Here is a 26,956-nt window from a genome sequence, read left to right as displayed (position 1 = left end):
TCTTTATATAGCTACATCCAATAATAATATACTTTTTTCGTACTTCGCACTGACATTCTACATATTAATTAATCAAATTTCTACAATTTCTGACTTAATAAATTTCTAATTTCCACAAATTAGAAATCTATTTTAGATATTATCAATGCATAAACAAATGTATTATACCCACTCTAAGTTAGTGTACAAAATTGTCGTTCACATAATTTCCGCAGCGTGAGATGTGAACTCGTTTCGATTGTTGCAACGAGAGCCAAACACATTTGTTATATTTTCTATCGTGCCAGCCGTAAAAGTGCAAGTTCAAAGTTACAGGAAATACTAGACCGGTGGCAATAGCAACAAAAAAGCATTAACAATTTGTAACGATTACATCTTGTTCATTGACTCTATATTAGACAAACAACTATATAATTTCGGCATCATGTTTGCTGTAACTCGGGCAACCCTTTTATGATAATATCCAGTGCTTCCATATCTTTGTTAACTGTTTCTTTCAGCACTTCCATGGCGCGCTGCTGCATTGTCATTATGCTTCTCATCTCATCTTCGGCGCTTTTATCTAATGCATATTCCGGCAGGCCAGTGCTAGAAAATTGGCTGCGCTGCATCCGAATCTGGGAGAGTAGCTCGCTCAGCCGGCCCTTGAACTGAGTGGGCGCAGAAACAACAGCCTGCATATTCTGCAGCTTAGTGCGCAGTGCCTCCTCCTCAGGCGTCAATGTTGTGCCCACCTTGCGGGTGCATTCTTGTTTCACAACGATCTGTGGAAGAAATTTTATAATTTAGCATGCATTTAAAGATTTCAAATTGTTACTCGCTTACCCTAAGTATGCGATGGCTCATTTCAGCTAGCTTCCGTTTGTGTTCCATTATCCTGGCTGTTGCGGAAGCATGGCGTCGCCGCAGTTCCTGTAACTCTCCTTCCACTTTCTTCATGTACAGCGCATGCGTATCTGTCTCCTGTTCCTGGCATTTGACACGCCATTTCAAATCGTTGAAACCAATCATGGGCACAGGTATAAATTGAGTGGCATCTGGATTGTCTAAATTTGCTTGCCGCCACATGCGTGGGTCAACGCTGCGCGGGGGATTCTCTAGGTATTCTTTCAATTGATCCTCATCGGGTAGCGTAAGTGCCAAGGCTTCCGTCAATCCCAGATTCGTCAACTGTGGCTTCACTGTTGCCTGATTTAAATAAGTGGCCAGCTCAGTGGCAAGTATTCGCTTGCTATCATGTGGACCATGCGGAATCTGCACTTTCTCCTCCACATAGATAACCATTTGGCACTTTTTGTTCTCCAGCTCTTTGAGAACGTCGATGTGAACCAAAAGATGTGGCTTGCTGCCCATTAAACTGTGCAGGGTTTGTACAATCTGCTGCTGTTGCGTCCTATAAATGCAAAGATACCCAAATTAATGAAAGTAACATTCAGATAGGCTGTTAGCACTCACTTAATCGTTGCTAAGTCTCGATCAAAGTTGAGTGCGACAAGCCCCAGCTTGTTGTCCTTGCCAGGCATGCGACTGTAGCCAATAGCTTTAAAACGACATAAGTAATTCTCCTGCGTAATGTCCACTGGTGCTGCACTTTGGGAGTAAAACAGTTTGCCAGTGCCCCACATTGCCTGCAGATAGTTCCATTTGGCTACAATATTATCACGCTCATCGCCAAAGATGGCGACATTTAGAATGGCCTGTGCAAACGCTTCATCTGCTGAAATTGGCACAGGCTGCTGCTGTGGCTGTCCCAACATAAAGTTTGTACCGCCAAAGCCTCCAAAGCCGGGCGTGACTGTCGGCGCAGCTGGTTTTCCGAAAGCTGCAACAATAATTACTATAATTAATATATATATTCTCTGAACGGAATTTAGGCAATTTTACCTGATCCGAAAGTGCTACCACCAAATGCTGACGTCTGGCTGGCGCCAAAGCCACCAAATGATGGTGTGGTAGTCGTTGTTGCTCCAAATCCTGAGAATCCGCTAGCAGGCGCGTTGCTCGACGTTGGTAGCTGTCCAAATCCACTGAAAGCAGGCGGGGCTGAGCTTGCGGGCGTAGAAAATAAACTGGACTGGTTTGTCTGTGCTGCCGTGCCAAAGCCACCAAATCCACCGCCCAGTGTTGCAGCGGGCGCACTTGTTGGAGCACCGAAAGCTGTGGGTGCGGTACCAAACGCAGGCGTTGATATATTGCTTCCAAATGCCGGTGCCGCAGCTCCGCTTGTCGCACCAAACGCTGAGCCAAACATACCGCCCGCTGTCCCCAGAATAGATAAGTATAATAAAAAGGGGTCAATGCTTGAAATGTTTTGTTGCTGGTCCAGCTTCCGCGTAACATATCTTATCAGCTCGAAAGATGTGTTAAGTGAGGGTTAAGACTTAGTATACTATAAAAGCTGGACAGCAGCAGATGTGTTTGTTTTTCCCACTATGTCATTACTCATTGTATTTCTAGTATTTCTGCTGGTTTGCGTTGCCTATGTCGGTTACGTTATTCACAAAAAGGAGTAAGTCCAGTCTTGTTGCTGATTTCTCATTACTTTTTGAATAATGATATATCTCATACATTTTAGAATTAATCCAAAGGAAATACGTGTGAGCAACTTTCAGGATGCAAAGAAGTTGCTCACTTTGCCTTCAAATTCTGGTCCCCAACGCTATTTGGCGAAAAGAGCTTGACCGGAATTATATTCAAATACCGCATGCATTTTTCGTGTCATTCCCACCTGAAGAATGAAATGCGATGTCTACTTACGTTTAGCCGGCGTGCTTGTCGCACCCAAAGATGTGTTGCCACCAAAGAATGACATAATGACTATTATTCAACGCTTCTGTTTATATTCCTCACTTAGGTCTGAACAGATGTGAAATGCTTTTTAATTAAAAACGAATTGTAAAATAAAACTAAAAACGAGAAATTTTGGCGCTATCAACACGCTCAACAATGCTGTATTGGGAAGGAGAAGGTTTCGATAGACTTGGCCTTGTCAAACAATCGATATATTAAAAAAAAAATAATAATAATTTCAGTACGATATTTTCATCGGATAGAACAATAACTAAAATGTCAAGAATCATCACATATTGACTTTGTGACGTCATAAATAATTATTTTCATAATGATGTACAATTCACACCCATACTGTCAGTAATTTTATAATTTAATTCTCATTTTTACGTGTTTATTAAAAAAAAAACGACCCTGCGGCTCAATTTTACGATTTGCATACTAATGCTTTCTGCGGACCTCATTTTGGTTGCTTGTGACGTTTTACCTTATTAAAAAAGTAATCTTCTAATTTCGATAATTTGCCGCTAGAGACGGCCTCGTTTCGCATTCAGTAATTTGTAAGGGAAATAAATTAAAATAAAATTATTCAAAATGAGCAAGTATACCTCGAAGTATCTGGAAGACAAGCTTAAAGAAAAACTTGACGCAACCTATGTGCAGGTAACAGACGAATCTGACGGATGTGGTGGAAAATTCAGTGCTATTATTGTCTCTAAGGCATTTGAAGGGAAAGCACTCCTGCAGAAGCACAGATTGTAATTCGCTCTGTACTTAAATGTTAAAATATATAAATAATATAATTTTGATTTAAGAGTTAACACGACGCTCGCCGAAGAACTTAAGGAAATACACGCTTTCTCGCAAAAATCATACACACCAGCTGAGTGGGAGAAAGTGCAACAGCAATAGCTAGAGCAGTAGCAACCGTAACCAGTTACTTCACTGCGGAGTCCAAAAACCTGTACACGCATACATGTGTGTGTGTAGCCGATTTAGCCAGCCAACGTCAACAACATCAGAGCAGTCGAAACTTAAAACAGTTGAACAAAGAAAGTGAAAGGGAAACACCCGATGAACGGAGTAACAGTAAACACGCAAAATTTCGCGTAGCATTACATAAAATCTGATTCAAGCATACATACTATAAATAAAGCGAGAACCTGATCTCCAGTGACCCTTGCTGCCGCCATCTTGTATGAACTCGAGGGCACTCATTAGATATTCAAATATCTAAAAACAGATATATTTGCGTTTCAACAGAAACAATGATGAAGTTCCAGGTGCACTCTCCTGGCAAGGTTATTCTTCATGGAGAGCACGCTGTTGTATATCAAAAGCCCGCACTGGCTGCAGTCGTTGGGCTAGGCACCACGCTTCAGTTTCGCTCAGTGGCAGACAGTCAGGTGGCCATCTTTCAGCTGAAGTCTCTCAACTCCACTCTGGAAATCAAATTGAGTAACTTTAATGCCTTTCTGGATAGCTTTCGCTCCAAATATCCCGGCGACAAGTTGGAGAGCACCGCTAAACTGTTGGAGGAGGTGCGCGCAGAATTGGCTAAGGAAATGGAACGTAATGTGGGCACACCCAAAGCGCAGAACCAACGAGCGTTCACTTCAATATACTACCTACTAGCAGGCGCTGTACTCACGTCACCCATAGAACCCAATCTGAAACTTTCCCAGGGCTTCCAGGTGCAAGTGGATTCAGAGCTTAATGTGGGTGCCGGCTTGGGCAGCTCGGCGTCTTACGGGTCTGCCTTGGCAGCGGCTTTCCTCATTTTGGCTGGTCATTTCGATGAGAAGAGCTATTTGCAAGAGGAGAATTTAGCTTTGATTTCGCATTGGGCATACGAATCGGAGCGCGTGAATCATGGCACGCCCTCCGGCGTGGATAACACAGTGTGCACGTATGGAGGAATTCTACGCTTCGTCAGGGGCCAAGGATTTCAGGCGTTGCGCATACAGAAACCGCTCAACATCTTACTGGTCGATAGCCGTGTGGGCCGCAGCACTGCTGATATTGTGGCGAAGGTTCGTCACTTGAGCGAAGAGTTCCCACTGCTAATCGACGCCATCTGGGAAGCTTGTGAACAACTTGTTAATTCCGCCGTGCCACTGTACGAAAGCTTTGGAAATGGGCAAGACGACAGTGAGAAGTTCGAGAAGCTCGAGCGTCTCTTTCAAATAAACAACGATCTGCTCAAGGCAATTGGCGTTACACATCCGAAACTGGAGCAAATATTTACAATTGCGTTCAAGCGTGGATTCTTCTCCAAGATGACGGGCGCTGGTGCTGGTGGCTATGCCATTGTTTTGCTGCCCGAGAAGTACGAGTGCAACGAGGTATACTGGAAACTAAAGGCGGAGTTGGAAGTTGCTGGCTTTGGTGTACATGTCACTACAGCTGGCGGCGATGGACTGCGTGTGAGCTCTCTGGATAATTGATAGCGTGTTCACTTAAAACTGTATTTTATTCTAGTTGTATTTTCTTGGTTTTGTTATTGCTTAAAATAAACTACATTTTTATACGCCAATCGTAATATTCCCCGGCTAGCGCTGACTTCTATCTCTTGACTTGTATGCAATTCCCCGGTTCTTCATTTCGCGGATGGTCGATTGTGGCAAGGTTCCCGATACGGAGATGGCGTAAATGCCACGCGTGAAGCGTGCTGTAAAGGTAGAAAATAAATATTTATATTATGTCTAAGCGTTTAATTGTGATTTGCTTACAAAGTCGTTGCCATTTTGCTACCCACGAGTCTGTGGGTGTTGTCAGAGCAATGATGCCATCAAAATTGTTGCTTGTGTGATCATAAACATTATCCTTGTTATTCTTCATACGTAGAAACTCTTCGCAATTTTCGCAGCCATCAGTCTCAAATTGATCGAAGGTCTATGGGAAAGGAACGAGCAAACTAAAATATGTTGGCTTGTCCTAATCAAATTTGTAATACATACCTTTACAAGGGAGCATACAAGGCAGGCGCGTAGCCCGCGCAAATCCTTAGGTATAGCATCAAAAGACATTACAAAATTAAACAATAATAAAAAACCGGTACTCAATAATTTCTCCAGAACACAGCAAGAAATGCAACTGTTCGTAAATACACAACGAAAGACTAGAGATGGAAAATGCTTTCGTGACTCTATCGATAAGGATCGATAAATACATCGTTATATTAACAAGTGGTCCCAAGTGTAGTGCGTGGAGAATTCATTATAAAATATATAAAATTATATTTCTAATGAATAAATATGATTCTTATGGTTAAAATGGATTTATTTAAATAATTTAAAAAGTAATATATAAATATGTGGGCTTAATTTGCCACTGACCACACCGTGATTTGCTTAGATTTTACTGGAACCAGTAAAAAAGAATCTTCGATAAGAGTCGATCAACTTTCGTCATGTGTGGAGCACTCGCAATAATAGTTGGTTGGCTGATTTTGTCGTCGCTTTGTTGTGAATGCCATAATATAACTTAAGAATTGCACGACAATTGGTATTTTGTTATTTTGCATAGCCGGTAATAGAATTAAGTTATAAAGTCGCTAAACAAATTTACCTGCACTACAAGTGTTCAAGTTTTAACAAAGATGTCAACATCGACGACTACCACATCGAGTCCAACGGGCAGTTCTAATGGCTCTCTAGCAATGTCATATGGTGCTGTGCCCGTGCTGCCAGGGACAAATACGCAGAAACCCTTTACGCTCTCTGAACGGTTAAATTTCGAGATATACCGTTACTCCAGCTATTCCCCAAATTATTTGCCTGAGTAAGTCATTGGTGTTGTTTCTTTAACTGTAAATGCAATCATGCAAATGTATTGATCTTGGCAAGAGTGTGAGTGAATGTACGTGTGTATATATGAGCAGATATGTATGTAGGTGCATAAGAGACGCCTCCCGCCCATATCATGCGTTTCGTAATTGTTGACAAGTGCGCAGCTGTCGCCGTTGTCAATGTTGTGGGTATTTTTACAGTTTGTTTTCGTTTGCGGATTTCAGAAACGTTCTCGTCGACTGCCCAAATGATCAAACATCACGTTGGTCCGCATACACGAACAGCCCACCGCAGTTTCTCACACTAAAGCTCCGACGTCCCGCCATTGTTCAAAAGATTAAATTTGGTAAATTTGAGAAATCGCACGTGTGCAATATAAAGAAGTTTCGCGTGTTTGGTGGATTGGAAGATGAGCACATGGTGCTCTTGCTAGAAGCGTATGTAACTATAAATGCTCTATAATTCTTGAATCTTTACTTTATATAGTATTTCGATTTTTTGCAGTGGTCTTAAAAATGATAATATACCTGAAGTATTCAATTTGCGGTGCATGACTGAGGATGGCGCCGAAAATCTGCCCATTCTCTATCTGAAGATAGTGCCATTGTTGTCTTGGGGACCATCGTTCAATTTCAGTATCTGGTACATCGAACTGCATGGCCAGGATGATCCCATGTACACGTGTGCACGGATGAAGAGCTACAATACGCTACGTGAAACTGAGATTATCAAGCTGTGTCTCAAGCACTTCCGTCAGCAGGGTTATATGAAAGCCTTTGGGGCGCTACAGGAACAGACAAATGTGCGTCTCGAGCATCCACTCATTAGCGAATTGCATAAATACTTGGTAATTATTATTATTGGATTCGAAACGAGGATACATTTATTAAAATTCTCTCATCGCAGGTGGTGCAAGGCGATTTCGAGCAGGCGGAGCGCTTCATTGTAAAGTGCATTGATGACGGCCTAATGGATGAGTATTTAAATAAGCAAGACTATAAGCATCACTGGCAAATGAAGTACACTCAAAGCGAGATAAAGCCTGGAAACCGTGGTGGCCACCAGTTGGTGGTCGATGCCAAAAAGCGCCTAATATATTTGTATGGTGGTTGGGATGGCTACCAAGATCTTAGCGACTTGTGGGTGTACAGCATTGAACTGGACGAATGGACGCTGCTCTGTGAGCGCTCCGAGCTATCCAATGGACCTACCCCGCGCTCCTGTCACAAACTGGTCTTTGATCCCATCCGCGAAAATATCTTCATACTGGGCCGCTATTTGGACAACTCAATACGCACCAGTGATTACATCAAGAGTGATTTTTACTTGTACGACACCCGTGCCTGTAATTGGATGCCAATCTGTGATGATACCAGTCAAGTTGGTGGCCCGCAGCTTGTGTACGATCACCAGATGTGCATCGATGCCGATAAGCGTACGATTTATGTGTTCGGGGGCAAGATACTGACGCCGCGCAGCCCGACGGCTTCGACTGAGCCAGAATACTCTGGCCTATTTTCTTATCATATTGCGACAAACACTTGGACGCAGATACTCGTAGATTGTCATCATGCAAGTGCATCGCAGGCGGATGTTATGTCAATTAAATCACGCATTACCCACTGCATGGTTTTCCATAATGTATGTATATTCCCGATATAACATTAAATTTATATTTTAAATGTTTATGCTTTGCAGAAACAACGAAAGCTTTACATCTACGGTGGACAGCGCGGGAAGGAGGATCTTGACGAGCTGCTTACTTACGATGTAGAGTCACAGGCCATTTCACTGATAAACAAGGAGCATTCGCACCTCGGCACCAATACCAGTACTGAGGCCAAATTTGAGCCATCATCGGGCTACACATTGCGAGCTACCATTGATTGTGATCGCGATGAAATTTACGTATTCTCGGTATGCTAGTGAATTCCGTCACTGTTTCTTTCCATAACTAGTTGGTGTCTTTCACAGAGCCTCAACAAGGTTAAGGACAGGCGCGATGTGCATCATGTAGATGCGTCAAATTCGTTTTGGGTTTACTCCTTGCGAACCCATAAATGGTCACGCATCTATTACTGCCGACACAATGCTCAGGACGTGAACTCCATTAATAAGGCCAACTTTTTGGGTGCCAGCAAAGGCGACGATGTACTGGAGCCATGTCCACGATATGCTCATCAGTTGGTGTACGATGAAGTAGCAAAAACGCATTATCTGTTTGGTGGTAATCCAGGCATATTTCAATACCAGCAACTGCGCTTGGATGACTTCTGGTTGCTGCACTTAGAAAAGTACTTAACTCATATTCGCTTGAAAGTAGTAAGAATCCCTATTAATTGTATATTTTATAGGCCAAAACGCGAAGAGATATTGAAACATTGCCGCTATTTGGTGCGTAAGCTTCGGTATGAGGAAATGACACGCTCAGATCCAATAAAAGCGATGGAATATCTTAGACATCATATCGCTGATGTTATAGATCACACTGACACTGAACAGTTGAACAATGTAAGCAAAAGCTAGTAATCATACAGTTAAATATTTAAACAAGTAACGTTATTACAGTTTCACAAGTTGGCTTCACTGCTCTTCAAACCACACGACAACAGCCAAGACTCTGAAAGTGCCAGAGCTACACCCGAGCTGTGTGCTGAAACCGAAGGATACGGTGTAGAGGGAGTTAGCTCTAAACGTGAGCTTTTCATGAATTTCCGCATAAAATGGAGTAACTAATATCTTTAATAACTATTTCAGTTGAAATGACAGAAAATGTTGGAATGGGTGTCGCTGAAAATATCTCGCTAGAGTCAAACGAGAGCTTGGCGACTTCGGGTATATCAGAGCCGGCGTCCAGTCCCAGTGGCTCGTCGTGCACAAAGCGTGCGCGCACCGAAGCCAACTGTGAGCTGCAAAACCGCCGAGCATACCTTTTCAACAAGCTGGTACAGCTCATGCCGGCCAGCATGGTGCAGCCAGAGCGGAACCTGAGCGACTTTGTGATCATTTAAAAGATTCTTCAACTTGCAATCGGTGCCAAAAAAGCATGCAGACGTTTCGAAATTTTATTCTATATTGAGTTGTTTTGTTTATTATTATTTAAAATGTTATGCAATTGTCTCGAACTCTGGATGTGCATGTGATATCGTGTTAACTATTGTTTTGTTTTTGAAATGTTATTTTTTTTTTGGCCACTGCTGAAAGTATTGCCACATGTTTAATTCAATTTTGTTTATCATAAAACGCAAAAACTATGTCATTGTGATAATTAAGTTATACCGTACGAAAAGGAAAAGAAATCGGTTATTATATTTTAGTCAAGCTACATGAATATGTGAAACGTGTTAAATTTAAACTTTAGCTTAGATATAAAAGATAAGTTTGAAATAAAGAATTTTACACCTAATCTATGGACAATTGGAGTATATTTAAAATTAGATAAAACAAAGCAAACATTTAGTTGAGAAGTCAAGGTGTTGTTTAAAAACTATATCATTGATATCTAGGTGATTGCTCTGCCATTCAAGATCGCATTTAACCCAAGTTGAATTCCTTAAGTGCATTTTGCATAATTGTATCTTTGACAGCGCAGAACACAAGCTTGATGTTTTCAGTATCTGTTTGCAAACATAAAAGAAATAATTAAATAAATAAAACTACCAATTAAGGGTTTAACCTGTGGCTGTGGTGAAATGCGAATAACATTGACGCTCTGGATCGGGATTGCAGGCCAAGTATTTCTTCAACACAAACTGCTTCGCTGCTGCGTGATCTTGTTTTGGACCTGTAATAAGGAACCTTATTAATAATATTTAAAAAGCTTTGACCTATTGCTCACCATCATATTCAGTGAAATAGTCACCCATATGCGAATACATGATTTTCTCCTCGAACAAATCTTTCTTGTTCATAAATAGAATAATCGATGAGTTTTGGAACCACGGGTATGTAATTATGGTTCTAAACAATGCTTTCGATTCCTCCATACGATTCTAAATACAAAATATGAAGAAAAGTTTGATTCATAAATATATTGATAAGTCTAGTTAACATCACCTCGTTGTCAGACTCAAACAAGATCTGATCATATTCAGAAAGCGCCACCAAGAATATAATCGAGGTAACATTCTCAAAGCAATGAATCCACTTTCTTCTTTCGGAGCGCTGACCACCAACGTCCACCATTCTATAATTAATTTTAGTTAATAAAAAGATTTTCAATTTAATGTCCATACCTGAAGACGATGCCATCCAAATCGAATGGATACTCCAGTATTCCAGTTGTAGGCACACGAGCACGCAGAATATCCTGTTCAGTGGGCAAATAGTCTTCCTGCTCAATACGCGCCAAATCGCTCAGATAGCTACAGGGAAATTGTTGTTAATATAACACATACATATATAAGAGTTTCAGTTGCACTCACTATTTAGCAGAATCCGTTAACTGGTATTCTCTTCGGCGATCATAGCACTCCTGTATGCCAGCATCATCCCAAAGAGAATGGAGGGCCTTCAAAAATGGATCCTCCAATCTTGTAACAGATTCGTAGTCAATGCTCATCACCAGCTCACCACATTCCTATAAATTTAGAACATATATTTATGGACATATACACGTATATATATAAGGTAGGCACTTACGCGAATCTCTGGTGCGCCATATTCTATTTTGAGCAGATCCATGGCTTTGATCATTGACTGCATGGCCATGAATATATTTTGGAACACCAGCTTAATATAGCCACGCTTGTCATCGTCCGAGTAGCCGCTGCCGTGAATAATACGCATTTGCTTGATAAAAGTTGATTTCCCAGATTCACCAGTACCTGCAAAAATTTAAAATTAAAATTTTAACTATTGCTGGTTATAACTGAGATCTTATTTAAAATTTGCAAAAAAAATGTGGTTTGCTTGTATAGTCTTATAATTTTCATTGCATACTTCTAAGCGCACATATTGAGAGCAAGCGGAGATTTACATTGCATACCTCGAGGCGCTGGTTGAAAAATTTTACCACCAATGTAACTATTATTATATATATAAATTATATTTCTCTTAGTTACGTGCACGTTTGTGAAATTTTGTGTCACCATGCCTTTTTTAATCTTTTATCTTTTAATTTTTTAAATGTAGTAAATGTGTAGTTGACATTTGTTTAAATAAGAAAAAAACTCTATCAAAAGATAGATAAGACAGGGCCTTGTGCCAACCCTTCCCTACTAGAACATTCATATAATTATAGCAATAGTATAAATAACCCTCCCTCAGAGGCGCATCCACATGGCTTCATTGGGTAGTCGAGCAATTTGAGTGCACAATGGGTTCAATCTTTTTAAATTTTAGTTTTTCTTTCGGTCTTCCGACTAAGTTGTTAACCTATAAAGCTCACCCAGTAAAAGCAGTTTAAGTTCGCGGCGAGCATCTTTCTTGTCACGGCGTAGCTGTTTTTCAATTTCCTGATTAATACGCTTCTGTTCCTTGGCCTCTTCCGATAAGCAGCACTCCATTATGAAGAATCTTTTCTAAGTTTTGTGATGTGCGTAAGTCAATTTTAGCTGCTGGCTTATCCTTTTATATATTATCCAGAGTTGCTTGCTTAAATATTTGAATCGGGATTTAGTTTCCCGATTTCTGTTTGGATGGACAGAGGAAGAATTTTTTGTTTTAAATTAATAGTTGTGAAAGTTGTTTGCTCGACAAGAGTCCGAAACGTTGTGTATTCTGTTTGCAGTGAACATATAATATTTGGACGACACTTGAATCGGCGGATGGAGGTGCTGGCCGTGGCTTTGACACTGGTGGCAAGGCGCATGCACCGCAACTACTACATATGTAGGTTTATAGACGACATCGACATTGGGCCGATCCACAGTTCGTGCAGCAGGTGAAAACAGATTCAGGAAACGCTGGCCATGCCCAAGTTCATAGCAAGAAAGCTGATTTTGGTAACTATACGGCTTCTTAGCTTGGTATAGCGGAAGACCCCACACACTTCCGCCCTTAAACAGTATATAGAAGAATACAGCAGACATGAAAACTATATAGGAATAGACCAGTAGTTGTGATTAGTCTAGGTTCGATGCGTTTCCATATTGATTTGTTGCTATAAATATTCAATAAAAAGTTTTCTTTAGCAGGCATTATTGATAAAGTAGAATTATCTTAACTAGCTTTGGTAACAGTTTAAATAATTTATCTTATTAAATTTCTCAATTAACAAATGGGCCTCCAATCATGTCCTTGGTCCACTCTAATGTGTCATACTCGTATCTGTTTGTTTTGGTAATATGCTGCTGATTTCAGTCTTCCACTGAGGGCTTGGTAATCCAATTGTAACTGTATACGAGTATATAGCAGCCAAACACACACACACATACACATATGAACAATTACAAACCTCAGTCAAGTTTAAATATATCTGCAAGCAATCGCAATGGTATTTATTTTTAAAAGAAAAAATCACTTTTTATTTTTAATATATTTTTATTTATATTATATTATTTTTTAAATATATATATATTCATATATATATATATATATATATTTAGGTGTACATAGATACTTTTTCATTTGTTGTTTTTTTTTCTGGTTTTTTGTTTTTAATTATCTAAAAAATTTCTTAGTTACCATTGCCACCTCAATACAATCAATTCTTTGTCTAGTACTTGTATCTTTTTTGTAATATGATTTCTATGACAAATGTGTAGAAACAACAAACACACGCACACACATTCACACACGCACACGTATATGCAATTTTCATTGAGTGCAAATCCCACACTTTGTGTTGTGTAAATTTCCATAAAAAAGTCAATCAATTCAAATGCTACAAGTTGAAAATCTTACACTCAATGAACAGATTTGAATATACATCTGTATGTGTGTGTGTCTCCTTCTGTGTATGTGTATGTGTGTGTGTGTGTGCGTATGCTTGTACGTACTCAATTAAGGACGTGCGTTTGCCTTAAGACTTAAGCTAAGCATGCAGTTTTTATGTGGGTGGGGAAGGGAGAGAGAGTGGGATAGGAGGGTTAGCTTCTTGATTTATATGTATATGTATGCACTTATGTTAACACGTATGTAGAAATATGTCCGTTAAAAATATTTCTCATTCATTCATCAAAATCATCAGCGTCACAAGTAAACTGACCAACCATCCTCCAAATCCCATTTACAATAAATATAAAGTTTTTAAAGTAGCCTAAAGATGTGGAATATTATAATCATATTTTCTTTTCTTCTTTTGTTTTCATTTTGTTATATTCGATTTTTTGGTTTTTCTGTATATTATGCACTTTGCTTTAGCCTAGGTTTACAGAATATCAACGTCAAAGGGAGAGACTCTTGTTATTTTTGTTGTTGTTATTATTATTATTATGTATTGAATTAGTTTAGTAGCTTTTCAAGCATGTTATGAAATATGGTCTCTATATATTCCATATGCATATATAAGTACGACTACCCAGCAAAAGTAACCAATGTATATGTAAATCGAGATGCCCAACAACTCAAATTCCACACCACACGTAAGTACGTTAGTTAGTAAATGTTCTAAGCTAAGCCCCATTTTAAATTAATCTCTTTAGTTCTTGTTGGTTTCTGCCTCTCGAATGCTTTTCGATTCGTTCGAAATTTCATTTTTCTTAGTCCGTTTTTGTTTTATCTATTTTTTGTTTTGTTTTTATAGTTTACACAAGAATACAAACATATACAATTGAAATGTATTCAAATGCTTGTATGTTCCGTTAGCCTGCAGTTCTTGAATTTTGTATATAAAAATACAAAATACTTGTACATACTTCAACATACATAGGTATGCATATTTATCATATACTTAAGTATATTTTTATCATTTATCAATTTATATCAAATTTTTGCTCAATCGTGTTATTATATATAGCTTCATTTTGAGCTTGAGTTAAGCTAATAAATATTTACATACAAACTTGTCCCTTAACTTAAAACTCACATTCAAATAATCTAAGAACCAAAAGAAGTCAAATGCCCAAACAACAATCAATGGATCACATACAAATGTTTCATCTGAAAAGTTCAAAACAAGAACAAATGAATACAAAAAAAAAATGCACATGACAAATTATATAACAAATCTCAAAACATAAATCACTCTTCTTATATATGTATGTATGTATATATATGTAATGTATATGCTTTTCTCACATACGTACATTTTACTTAAATGTTTCTGCCGGGGTCTTCTTCATGGATTTAATGAGCACTAGAAGGCACAAAACGCTAACTAAACCAAATTGTTTATTATGTAGGTTTTTTATTATATTCTGTTTGTTTTCTTCGTCTTTCCCTTTTCATTTCCCTTTCGTTAATTTAGTTTTTATTATTAATATATGTGGTATTTTCATGTCGACTACATATACATATGCAACGCCGTTAAAAATTACGAATTTTCGCTTTTACCAAAACTGAAAAGTTGTTGAAACCGCCAAATATTCTTTTTGTTTTCATTTATGTTCAAACCGAAATTTTCTATAATAATATCAAACACAAAAGCGCAAAACACAATTAATATTATGGAACTATAGTTATGGTTATGGTATGTCTCCCAAATAAGGATATTCAGCTTGCTCTCTGAGGATTCGCCTGTGAAATGAATGTGTGGTCAATGTCAACCAAAATACTGGAGACTTTTCTCTGCTCACCGATGCAATTCATTGGACGGAAAACTATATAAGTATGTGTGTGTGTGTGTGTGTGTGTTTGTCATGCTAATACATAATGTACAGCTTCTCGGCCTGAACCGTTGTAAAACTGGTTGGATATCTCCCCTTTGACGAGGTCGCATCATTGGATATAAGAACTAAACTCTTTGTATGCTTCTTAGTTCGATTTCTTTTTCTTCTCTTTTGGTTCTGTTATGAGTCATCCTTTCAAAACCCTTGTCAAGCACAAACCAACTTTAGGATCCCTACAATAAATATTCCTCTGTCGACTTTTCGCAGCAATGATGGCGTTTCCTTCTTTTCTCTTTCTTCCGTTCGGGCTTTTAATTTCGGCTAGCCGAGCATTTCTTCTTCTTGTAAACAACGAAAAATTCGGTACGCATGTTTTTTTTTGCTTTTCTTTTTTTTTTTGCCTTATATAAATACACATTTATTGACTTAATCAAGCTTTTTAAAAGCTAATCAATTCATCAATTTATTAATTGTAAAAATTTTGTTATTCATTTCATTTACTACATCTTCGGTTTACGTGGATTAAAGCTTTATACAACACACTGTTGAATCTTACTTAAATACTAGATGCGTATTACAATTATAACGGCGGAGTTGTACGGTCTTTAATGTTAAATGATGCCGATTACACTAATTTGTGTATGTAAATGAGGTTACGAGAAATGTGTGTTATATGCATTTATCTATAATCCTATATATATATAAGTATTTCAAATAGGAAAGTTCATTTTTAATTATTAATTTTTTATTCTTTTAATGTCCATAATAGCAAATCTGTGAGTGTGTGTATGTGTACCCAGAAAAGGAAGATTTACACTGTCGAAAACAGCCGAACTAATTTAATCATAATTAAGTTCTGATCGAAAGGGGTGCAATCCTTTAGCTTCCTCTGCATTCTTGTTTACCCTTGCCCCAGCAAGTTCAGGGGGTATCTAAAAGTTTCTTGATCTCGCTCTCTCTATAAAACAGTTCAAAATATATAAATCTATGAAAAGCATAGTTTGATTCATATTTATTTTACATATACATGTATGTATTGTATGTATGTGTGTGTGTGTGTGTGTGTGTGTGTGTGTGTGTGTGTAGATGTGCGTGTTTTCATTTAGTTTTGACCACATATACATAGAGTAAAATTGTGTTTATTTGGATTTTTACATAAATAGTTTTGTTTTGTTGTTGGAGTTGTTTATTCAATTTTTTCTCATCTTCTTTGCTGCTTTTCGGTAAAATGTGCGCTTCGTTTAGTTACTTTACTAACATTCTATAGCTGTAGATTAAATTAAACTAAAATTTAAAAACAAAAACAAAACATTGTCTATAACATAAGCAAAACAGACTAACAAAATAATAATTAATATATAAGTAGTTATATTAAGAATATTATGCGAAATAAATCAAGCTACAATTCTTTCAAAACTTATTCTCCTCTCAAATGATACAATTTGTTAACAATTTTATTTATGATCATCTTTTGTTTCCTTTTTTAGTATTTAGTTAAATATATATATATGTATGTATATATAATTTTTTATTTTTTTAATTTTCTTTTTTCAGTTTATGGAAAATTTGTTGATGGCATCAAGATTAGCTGCTTCTGATAGTAGGTTCTTACGTAGTTGTATGTATGTATAACATATAGGCATTAATTAGTTTTAATATTGATGATTATGACTGTTGTTGTTGTTTTTGTTACTGTCGCTAATTATGGTTAAGCTGCAGGTATGAGAACTTGTTAAGTAATCAATTATATATAGATGTAATCTGGCTGCCACTTGTAAAATACAAATGCGTTTATCAATTTCTTCTTTAGTGATTCATTATTACACTAGTACTTAATCATCACGTTGATAATCGTTTCCCTATTTTGTTTGTGTGTGTGTGTGTGTATGTGTGTGCGTACGTGTCTCTGTGTAATTAGTAGTAGGATTTGTAATTTACATTTGAATGATTCTTTCGCACAGTACAAATTAATAAATTTATTAAACATTACATAGTTATCTATGTATTTATACGTGTATGCATGTATGTTTGTATGTAATGTATATATACACATATTATGGGCTTGTATTTATGTATATAAATATTTCAGTAAACAATAGTTACAATTTTACGCTTGTAGCTTAATAAAAAATACAGTATTATATCTGCGATTTCTTTGTTGTTGTTGTTGTTGTTGTTTAGTTAGTTTACAGGATTTGTTGTGATCATCAAAATTGTTATTATTATGAGAAATTTCTAACATTTATTGTTTATGAAAAATTACTATCTGTTTATAAGTTACAATTTGTTGTTTGTTTGCTTCAGTAAAATGTTTATGCTTCAGTACGACAAAAATTGTTTCCATTTGTTGTTTCTTTTAAGCGTTTGATTAAATTAAAGTTAATTGTGTTATCATTTTTTTCCCTCAATTTTCTATCAATTTTATTACAAAAGTTCTATAATAATGAATTTTAAATATTATTATTACATTACTCGTACTTTCTTCATTTAGTTTTACTTTTTAATTTCACACAAATTAAATTGTATACAGCGATCGCATCATCATCATTTATAATTATTATACTTTTTTTTCCATCAGTTTTTGTATAATTTATGCTACAATTTTCCGCTGATTTTACAATTTAAGAAACTTGTGTTCTGGGTCTAATTTATGCTTAATCTTCGGCAAACATTATTAGTTATTTTTTTCTTTCTTTCTTTTTGTTTTGTTGTTTTTTTTTTTTTTTTAACCTTTTTTAATTTTTTCTTGTTTTCTCTTTATTAATATGCGAAAAAGGAATTATGAATGTTTATATATTTTTATATATATGCATATATATAAGTATATATATATGTACATACATATACGTTTTGTATATATATGTATAATAAAAATCACAAAAATAGTTTTCTGATCCAAATCCAGTTTAGACCAAATTGTATTCCTTAAGATTGGATTGCAGAATCGTGTCCTTTACAGCTGCAAACACAAACCTTATATTTTCAGTATCTATAGAAGAGAAAAGAGATATTTATTAGTTTTCTATACTTGTTTTTTATAAGGACACACACACAAATATATAATTGTCATTGTAACCATTACCAGTCGCACAGCATGCTTATCAGATTACCCCAAGTGTTATGTCGAATAAAACAGCTCGGAATATAATAATTCAAATAAAACAAAAGATTGCAAGTTACTCTATATTTTAATACAAAAATAAAAAATAAAGCATACAAATTTTAAGGCATATAATTTATATTTGTATTTGTCAATGGGTCAGCATCCCCATCGATATTCCATTAAAACAACTGCCAGTAATATTGCATCGCTCAATCTAAACCGACGGCTACAAGTGTTGATTGCAAAATAAAATCTTTCACAGCGCTGAACACGACGTAGATGTTACGCGTATCTAAAATGGCTCAGTTATTCATTAACTATTTCATTTGTCATTCATTGAGAAGCACTGGCTAGCGACTACTTGCAGCGGGCAGGCAGCAAACGAAAAATATGTTCAGAGGCTCATTCCGAGCTATTTACAATTGTCAAATTTCAGCAGAAAGCATTCACGCTATATACACAAGCAGCAATTCAGTAAGCATTACTTACCTGTAGCACAGGTGAAATGAGAATAGATAATCTTTTCGGAATCTGGATTTAAGTCTACAAACATGCGCAGTATGAATTCACGGGCTGCGATTGCATCTCGCTGTGGACCTGTGACCAATTTAGAAATAAATACAATCAGTTTCCGAACTAGCACAACTACAGCTCTAGCGTTAGCAATAGATCTAAAGGGATTGCATGAGTGAAGCTGTTGCAGAACGATATCTCACCATCGTATTCAGGAAAATAGTCCACCAAATGCGAGTACATAATTTTCTCCTCTAATAAATCCTTCTTGTTAAGGAATAGAATTACTGATGAATTTTGGAACCACGGGTATGTAATAATAGTTCTAAATAAAGCTTTTGATTCCTCCATGCGGTTCTGTAATGTACAAACAGAAACATTTATTAATTTGCAAGAGAAGATTTTAAAGATGCCATTGAACTCACCTCATTATCAGATTCAAACAAGATTTGATCGTATTCGGATAGCGCAACCAAAAATATTATTGAGGTAACATTCTCAAAGCAATGAATCCACTTCCTTCGCTCCGAGCGCTGACCACCGACATCTACCATTCTGCATTTTATAGATAATAATGCATTAGACAATGAATAATTCAATAGTGCAGCAACGACTTGATAAATAAAAAGCCAAATTAAGTGATTAATAAAGTAAGCGAGAAGCCAAACCAATACAGTAAATGAAAGAAAATGATATGCACAGAGATATGGTTGGAATGCTGTGTTTGTTGCTTTTGTTGTTACACGTACACACACAAATTGAGTTACTACTTTGCTTTAGTTTGATCAATTTTAGCAGTATGGTAGCTATATTGAGATAGATGCGATAGACTGATATACCTATAAACAAGTGGATGCAACTCAAAACTATATTGTTGTATTCCAGATGTCGGCGAACGGTTTCGCAATATATCCTGCTCAGAAGGCACATAATTAGGCTGCCCTATGCGATCTAAATTGTCAAGGTAGCTGATTGGAAGATACATGTTTGATGATTTTTAAAAAACATAGTTAACATTCTTTTCCCTTAGTTTGTTTGTTTTGTCCACTAAATTCGGTCAGCCTGAATGATTCGAAACCCGTTAATATATCTAGTATCAAAGCTACTCTTACTTATATTTAATGATATGGTATGTGTAGACAAATTCCACAAATTGTGCTGGTTAGAAAGGAAACAATTAAACGAAACAATTAACCAATAACCAAAGAACAGTATTAGAGACATGCAAATCGATATCGTTGGAGTCGTTGTAGCTACCTAAATCTGATCTCTTCTAAGTCAAAGGGATACTCAATGATCCCCGTTGTCGGCACACGCACTCTTAAAATGTCTTGTTCAGTGGGTAAATAATCGGGTTGAGCCACACGATCGAGATCCATCAGATAACTATACATAATACATATATAAGAATGAAATCGTATTTAGTATATCAACGTATTCCTTGATTATAAGAAAATGTTGTCAATTTGTTTGTTGTCAGCTCTATTATCTAGTTATGGCAGTGGTGTTCCACATCCAACAATTAACTCACTATTTAGCGGAGTCGGTCAACTGATATTCTCTTCGGCGATCGTAGCACTCCTGTATGCCAGCATCAGACCAAAGCGTTTTTATGGCGTTTAAATAGGGATCCTCAAATGTTGTAACTGTCTCATAGTCAATGCTCATCACCAGATCAGCGAGCGCCTGCAAACAAATCAAATTAATTAATATACAGTCTTTAGTTGCCCAATAATATAAAGCTTACATTATGCTCGCCAACGCCGTATGATATTTTGAGCATATCCATGGCTTTGATCATTGACTGCATGGCCATGAATATATTTTGGAACACCAGCTTGATGTAGCCGCGTTTGTCCTCGTCCGAGTACCCGCTGCCATGGATAATACGCATCTGTTTGATGAACGTTGATTTGCCGGACTCGCCCGTGCCTGTGCATATGGAAAAAGCAAATGCGGCATTAGTCTGATATCGAATCACTCGAACCTGCCACAACACAACGCAGTGCACCACACACCACAGTCAGTGCACTCTCTGCTAATTAGCAAAAATGCTGCGATACCAAAGAGCCGCAATAAATTGCAATTGCATTAAGCGCCCTGGGTGCGGGCGAAATTCAATCACGTGACATACATAAAGCTACGCATGTGTGTGTGATGTGTGCGTGCATGTATCATATCAATAATACAATTTCGCATACTAATTGAAGCAAACACGCCTTCATCGGCCATCGACCATCAGCCATCAGCCGGGAGTGCAACAATCAATGGACGTCACATTTACATAGACATTTATGGGTCAAGGCTGTTCGCCGTTGGCTGCTGACTGACGGACTCCTGGCGGCAGGTTAGATTGATGGGCAGGTGAATGACTACTTACCCAGTAGGAGCAGTTTAAGTTCACGTCGCGCATCTCGCTTGTCACGGCGCAGCTGTTTCTCGATTTCCTGATTGATCCGCTTTTGTTCCTTGGCCTCTTCCGATAAACAGCACTCCATGCTAACTGGATTAAAGGACGCTTACGCGTTCTGCACTCCCTGCCTTACGCTCCGTGACGTGCGTAAATCTTTCAGTTGTGCGGTAGTAGGGTTTATCCGGTTTATATGGTAGTAGTGGGTGGAGTTTTCCCACTAAATCCAATTTTATTATTTTTGTTTGTTTTTGGTCTTGCTGTTTCTTATGCTTCTTCTTGTTATATTTTTATATCTCTATATTTAGCCGAAAAATTGCCTAGATCCCGTTAGTGTTTTGTTGCTCGCTAAGGTTGTCCTATATAAATTGTTGAATGTTTTCTTTTGTTTATAATTTCGATTTACTTAGTTGCTCGTGAGCATTTGTACTTTGGCGTTGCTCGCTGTTTCCTACGACACTCAGGCTCTCTTTGGCTATTGCTTAATTTCCTTTAAAGGATTCTCTTCTTTGCAGTCCGTTTCTTGTAGGTGTCCGTGTGCGTGTTTTCGTGTGTGTCTATGTGTGTATGTGTGAGTCCGAGTCCGAGGAGTGTGTGCGTGTGTATATGTGTTCTTCTGCGGGGATTTACTCTGTTCCGTACTCAGTTTACTATCTTCCTAAACAGACTTTGGTGCATCTCTCTGACAATGAGGAGTACAAATACGCTGACCACATCGAACACGACGACTTCAACAGATTCACGTAGTAATGCGCCAGTTCATAAACACCTGAAAGGGAATTAGCCCAGCAATTTAATTACAATTTGCTTTTAAATATTTTACTAGATAAGTTAGTTTGGATTAGAGCTTTGAATCATATTATAAAATATTGTTTTCGTTTGTTTTCTTTTTCGAGCTCTGCAAGAAATTTCAATTATCAGTACTTTAACAAATTTATCATGCTATGTCAAGTGGGCGTAATAGCAAAACTTTCACAAGATCTTGCGAATTATCATGCCCATGCACATTGGCCTTGCCTAAAACTAGGAAATTCTGGATACAACTTGGCTGATTTTCCCACAACACTGTTCATAAGCTGAAAGCATGATCGGCGTAATGCTAATTTCCATTTACATTCCATAGCTGTGTTATGTTTTGTAAACATTGTAAATAGCTCTTATTCATAACTGATATTTATATTTCCGAATTTCTAGAATTATGTGTGGTTTCCAATAAGTAAGTAGAGTATTGCGGTTTTTGTATACATAAAAATGTGGCCCAGCATATGAGCAATGCTCGTTTATACATATTAATGCACATATACATACATACTCGCATATATATAATGTTTATACATACTAAATATACACACAAAAAGGTTGATTACACTTTCTGTTTTGTTTGTCTGTGTTTGTGTCTGCGTGCAACGGGCAAAAATTATTAAATTACCAAAAAAAAAAAAAAAAGAGAAAAAAAAAACAATTAGCGATGTTCCCTAACTATTTCGCTAGGCATTCCAGAGGCGCCCACTGCACGTAATAAGCATGTAAACAATTTAAATTGTTTTCGGAAACTGGCAACATAAAAAAGCAAATTAATTGCCATACTATATACCAAAAACAAAAACAAGAAGGAAAAATCGTATCTATAGGCATTTTGTAGATAATAAACAATGCAGTTACTTTAGATTATTAAAAAAAAAAAGAACAGGGTATTCCACCGTGCATACGCACTGCATAGTTTATAAATCAAAGTCAACTCAGAGGGAATAAGTGGGTGAAGCGATTATCAGGCACATTAGACAACAAACGGTAGCACTAGTCCGATAAAGAAACTGAGATAAACTCTGAATTTCTAGATGAGTTGGAGGCAGCTTGATAAGGCGCACTCAGCAGAAGCTCGGGTCGCTTGTTAAAAAGGTTCAACAATTTTATACGATTGTATATATAGACTATACTGTTGATCGCCACCTCATCCTCGCCCTATAAACACCAACACCAACACGAATACGCTTGGCTTGCCAAATAAATACAAATTTCAACAGGTTTGTCGCAAGTTCCCTGGTCAAACATACTAGACCCAACCACCAACCCCTATACACGTCCACACCCACACCCACTTTTGAGGGCAACAGGGTATCATAACAAATGACTGACTGACTGCATTCAGTTAATTGTCGGCATTACTCATAAGCCATTTGTATATGTATATATATATAGCTTTGGTCCGCATTATTATTCATAACCCTTATCTGGCCTAAGAAAGTATAGCATAAAATGTGCAAAAGGCTTAGCAACAAGTGTCTAAGATGTAGCATAAGATATCTTCTATCTCTATGTACGCTAAACTGGACGTAACTAAGTTGCATAAAGTTTTGAAGAGCTACAAAACTTCGATATATGATAAACTTTTCCGTTTTCCAGCAAGTTTCAAGTCTCGACATCATCAAGTGGAAAGTTATTAAATTAAATATAATAGTTTATATAAAAGTACCTTGCCTTGGCAGAGTCTCTATTGACTACCCACTCACTATGCACAGCTTTTAAATCTATACATGTATATATATGTATATACCCATACTTACGCATTAATCTATCGGTTGTGTATGCCGATGAGCAGAGACATATGAATGAAGCGAAGCCAAGCTGCAGGCTATTGACGACGACGATGACGATGAATGCACTTTATAAGACGAGAATATCCAAATGTTGCTGCTTCACTTGATGAGCTTCTTATTGTTAATCAAATTAGAGTCTCTGGTCGTTTTATGTACTAGCACTAAATAATAATAATAATAAAAAAGTTGTTTGCTTTTCTGGTTTATCGTATTGTTTCCCTGCAGTTAATTTAAATCGGTGTCGTTTTTTGTTTGGATTTTTATATATATGTATATAAATTATGCATATAAGTAGTATGTATGTATGTATGTGCGTATGTATATGTATGTTTAATTCCTATGTGGTTATGCTTTATGAGGTGATGTTTCCGTTGCTTCACGACGTGTCGTTTATTTTGTTTTTATTTTTTGTTTTTTGTTAATCGTTATCGTTTGATTTAGTTGCGTTTGGAAAACATTAGTTTTAAGGAACGTGTGTAGTTGTTTTTATATGCATAATTATTTTAACTAATTTCGTTACTGTTGCATTTGTCTGTTCAGTTTTGTGCTTTTGTAACTTGTTCCACTTTGTGCTTGATATTTATCAGTTTTTCTTCCTTTAAATGCAACGAAGATTTCTAATTTGTTATTTGGTAATTTAAAACGAAAATTTTATATGACGACGAGCACAACGGTTAATTTCTTATTTTTTGTTTTTTTGCTTTTCTTTCACACGCAACACTTAAATGCTCCTTTTGTATTTAATTTTCTGCATACTTTATGCTTCTTGTATTTGTTTATTTTCCGGTATGCAGTGGAACTGCAATAAAAAGAACATTTACATTTACATATACTTTAACATTTTCAATGTATGATTGGGAAACACTTCGTTTATATGGAGCAACAGCAGAAGCAGCCGCACCAGCAAAATCCTCCCACGCACCCCACCCAATAGCGAAAAGTTCTGCTATGAGCAACTATTTTGTGATTAAATGAAGAATTGACATGGAGTTATGGTCCTAAAGTAAATTTAACGAACACTGACGACGGCTGTGGGGTTTTCCAAATTTGTAGTATGCGGGTATAGTAACATAAACTTTTTATGCCCATTTAGCACCCACTGCATTTTGTAAAAAAAAAAAAAAAATTATATAGAATTTACTGTTCGGGTTCGCAAAATGTGCTAAATAATGCCAAAACATGCTGTTTGCTCGGGCAAGCAGTGCACTGCAGTGTTGTCACCGCTAAAATTGGCTGTGCAAACGTTAGCAATTGCATGGGCATCTGCGCTTGATGGCAAGTGCAAATAAATTAAACACGAAATGCAATTATTTAACAAATGAAATGTGCTCAATGAGCAACATAAGCATAAGTGCAAAATGCAAATAAGACATACAGATATCACTGATAGGATAGATAGATAGTGCCCTGTAGCTGTATATCTGTTTCGCTCGCACCTCTATACACACACGCGCACTGCTATACACACAGAGCGAGGGCGAGGCAAAAACGAACATGAAAAAATTTTGGCCAGAAAAATTGTCGATTCTGGCACGCCGAATTGTTTAACAATTATGTGCCATTATTTTTGCCTATGCTCATGATTTCATTAGGTATCTACCCGCACAAAACTACGCCCAAATTTCAAATTAAACTGAATGAACTCCAAGTGAGTTGGGGATGGTATTTTAGAATTGGCTACTATTGCTGCTGCTGGATTTTGTCGGTGCGTCGATATTCCATTGAAACTCACAACATATTTGATTTTGCATTGTTCGGTTAACGTTAACACACGACCCGTAGTGACTTTTTTGCTTTGTCAACTCTTAAATTTTCTTAAGTATTTACACTTTTTTATTAACGCAACACCAACACACACGAAAGAGTCACCGACATAGGAGCATGATTGCATGAAATTTACAAGGTAACACTTAGACGTGCGCAATTTCGATTGCGCAGAATTTTTGACGTCATACGTTCACATTTACCAGGGCTGCTCAAAGAATTTTTAGCAATGGTACAGCAGACAACTAAATATCGATTGTATATCGGATAACGATATTTATATAATGGGACCAGCTTTCAAGAAATCGCTCAATATGGGTGACCAGCACAAACAAATTGAGGTAGAAAACTATCGGTATTGTTTCATATATGATATGGGCCTTTCTGCTGCACATTCAAAATACGTTATTTAAACTAGAAGAGTGTAAGACTATCAAGACTGTACAAGAGAAGCTCCTAAAGATTTATTTTTTCATTAATAAACATACGCTGCTCTTTTGTTTAATCTATGTTTTATTTGATTTGCTGTAAATTATTATCATTTGTTCAATGTAATCATGCGATAAATAAAGTTTAAATTAATTAAATAATATTAATATAATAACTTTACAATACAGATTAGAAAAACAAAAATAGGGTATTTCGGTTCTCTGTGCTTCTCGATTCTATTGGCGCCAACGAACTTCAACTGGATATCATCAATTTATTCGATTTATTTAACAAAATTATAATAAGGGTTTATGGTTCTGTTAGTGACTATTCTCAATGTTATAAAGCTGCCTGCTCTTGTTATGTATTTCGAGAATTTCTCCCGGTTTTTCATTTCATCTAAATAACAGCTACAAATTTTATATTTTAATTTAATTGAGTTAAAGCAATTTAATGTCGTCTTCCGTTATACCAAAGAAATGCCAAAAAGCTTATTTCCGGTCTCTTCTTTCCAATAAAAGAAATATAAAACACAACATTCAATTGACTATCAAAAAAACTCGTACTACATGTACATACATATACAAAAGGTTATCTTCCTCTCGACTCGCAGATGTTTGAAACATGGTCCTCATCGAGTGATATGCGTTAACTTGTTCGTCTGTACCTTTTGGTATTCTAACAAATTATAATTTAGATACATTTTGTTCGTATTAATTATGAGCACAATAATAGATTTAACAAATAATATGTTTTACGTGTGTGTGTGTGTGTGTGTGTGTGTGTGTGTGTGTGTATGTGTTTATGTCTGTGTTTGTGTTTATCTCTCTTACAACTAGGAAAATAAT

The 26,956-nt window shown here is 36.9% G+C and overlaps 8 protein-coding genes across 9 annotated transcripts; 4 read left to right on the top strand and 4 right to left on the bottom strand.

Moving 5' to 3' along the window:
* Window positions 1-203: 203 nt before the first annotated feature.
* Window positions 204-2,992, bottom strand: Nup54 (nuclear pore complex protein Nup54). Its single transcript, XM_018104243.3, has 5 exons — window positions 2,758-2,992; window positions 1,885-2,259; window positions 1,456-1,822; window positions 826-1,393; window positions 204-764 (listed from the first exon to the last, which is right to left on the bottom strand). The coding sequence occupies exons 1-5, from the start codon at window positions 2,810-2,812 to the stop codon at window positions 423-425; spliced, it is 1,707 nt and encodes a 568-aa protein (XP_017959732.1). The 5' UTR covers window positions 2,813-2,992; the 3' UTR covers window positions 204-422.
* LOC108653619 (uncharacterized) lies at window positions 2,259-2,874 on the top strand. The gene is made up of 2 exons (XM_018104260.3): window positions 2,259-2,509; window positions 2,576-2,874. Exons 1-2 carry the CDS (start codon window positions 2,433-2,435, stop codon window positions 2,679-2,681), a joined length of 183 nt encoding a protein of 60 aa, XP_017959749.1. The 5' UTR covers window positions 2,259-2,432; the 3' UTR covers window positions 2,682-2,874.
* A 226-nt stretch (window positions 2,993-3,218) lies between the features above and the next one.
* Window positions 3,219-3,967, top strand: LOC108653618 (uncharacterized). The gene is made up of 2 exons (XM_018104259.3): window positions 3,219-3,548; window positions 3,606-3,967. Exons 1-2 carry the CDS (start codon window positions 3,385-3,387, stop codon window positions 3,700-3,702), a joined length of 261 nt encoding a protein of 86 aa, XP_017959748.1. The 5' UTR covers window positions 3,219-3,384; the 3' UTR covers window positions 3,703-3,967.
* Window positions 3,968-4,058: 91 nt separating this feature from the next.
* Window positions 4,059-5,326, top strand: Mvk (Mevalonate kinase). Its single transcript, XM_018104250.3, has one exon. It carries the CDS (start codon window positions 4,059-4,061, stop codon window positions 5,235-5,237), a length of 1,179 nt encoding a protein of 392 aa, XP_017959739.1. The 3' UTR covers window positions 5,238-5,326.
* Window positions 5,245-5,928, bottom strand: spt4 (Transcription elongation factor subunit spt4). The gene is made up of 3 exons (XM_018104258.3): window positions 5,751-5,928; window positions 5,523-5,685; window positions 5,245-5,461 (listed from the first exon to the last, which is right to left on the bottom strand). The coding sequence occupies exons 1-3, from the start codon at window positions 5,817-5,819 to the stop codon at window positions 5,343-5,345; spliced, it is 351 nt and encodes a 116-aa protein (XP_017959747.1). The 5' UTR covers window positions 5,820-5,928; the 3' UTR covers window positions 5,245-5,342.
* Window positions 5,929-6,140: 212 nt separating this feature from the next.
* On the top strand, window positions 6,141-9,987 carry muskelin (muskelin 1). Its single transcript, XM_018104241.3, has 9 exons — window positions 6,141-6,573; window positions 6,806-7,018; window positions 7,086-7,428; window positions 7,488-8,222; window positions 8,280-8,498; window positions 8,556-8,875; window positions 8,936-9,092; window positions 9,150-9,276; window positions 9,339-9,987. The coding sequence occupies exons 1-9, from the start codon at window positions 6,392-6,394 to the stop codon at window positions 9,590-9,592; spliced, it is 2,550 nt and encodes an 849-aa protein (XP_017959730.1). The 5' UTR covers window positions 6,141-6,391; the 3' UTR covers window positions 9,593-9,987.
* Window positions 9,988-12,357, bottom strand: LOC108653612 (G protein alpha q subunit). Its single transcript, XM_018104251.3, has 8 exons — window positions 11,971-12,357; window positions 11,223-11,407; window positions 11,006-11,160; window positions 10,817-10,945; window positions 10,638-10,767; window positions 10,420-10,573; window positions 10,258-10,365; window positions 9,988-10,198 (listed from the first exon to the last, which is right to left on the bottom strand). Exons 1-8 carry the CDS (start codon window positions 12,086-12,088, stop codon window positions 10,116-10,118), a joined length of 1,062 nt encoding a protein of 353 aa, XP_017959740.1. The 5' UTR covers window positions 12,089-12,357; the 3' UTR covers window positions 9,988-10,115.
* A 4,812-nt stretch (window positions 12,358-17,169) lies between these two features.
* Window positions 17,170-25,855, bottom strand: LOC108653599 (G protein alpha q subunit). 2 transcript variants are annotated; one of them, XM_018104231.3, is made up of 10 exons: window positions 25,648-25,855; window positions 23,883-24,714; window positions 21,289-22,087; window positions 20,656-20,840; window positions 20,440-20,594; window positions 20,166-20,294; window positions 19,334-19,463; window positions 19,112-19,265; window positions 18,885-18,992; window positions 17,170-18,281 (listed from the first exon to the last, which is right to left on the bottom strand). In XM_018104231.3, exons 3-10 carry the CDS (start codon window positions 21,404-21,406, stop codon window positions 18,199-18,201), a joined length of 1,062 nt encoding a protein of 353 aa, XP_017959720.1. In that variant the 5' UTR covers window positions 21,407-22,087; window positions 23,883-24,714; window positions 25,648-25,855; the 3' UTR covers window positions 17,170-18,198. The 2 variants fall into 2 exon arrangements, with proteins under 2 accessions (XP_017959720.1, XP_017959722.1); XM_018104233.3 differs by lacking the exon at window positions 20,166-20,294 and adding an exon at window positions 19,748-19,876.
* Between the last annotated feature and the right edge of the window lie 1,101 nt (window positions 25,856-26,956).

Source organism: Drosophila navojoa, chromosome 5 (genome assembly GCF_054131105.1).
Source record: "Drosophila navojoa isolate 15081-1374.11 chromosome 5, UAZ_NAV_1.0, whole genome shotgun sequence".
Taxonomy (NCBI): Eukaryota; Metazoa; Arthropoda; class Insecta; order Diptera; family Drosophilidae; genus Drosophila; species Drosophila navojoa.
The sequence above is the reverse complement of the archived record's forward strand: the minus strand, read 5'-3'. Positions and strand labels throughout refer to the sequence as shown.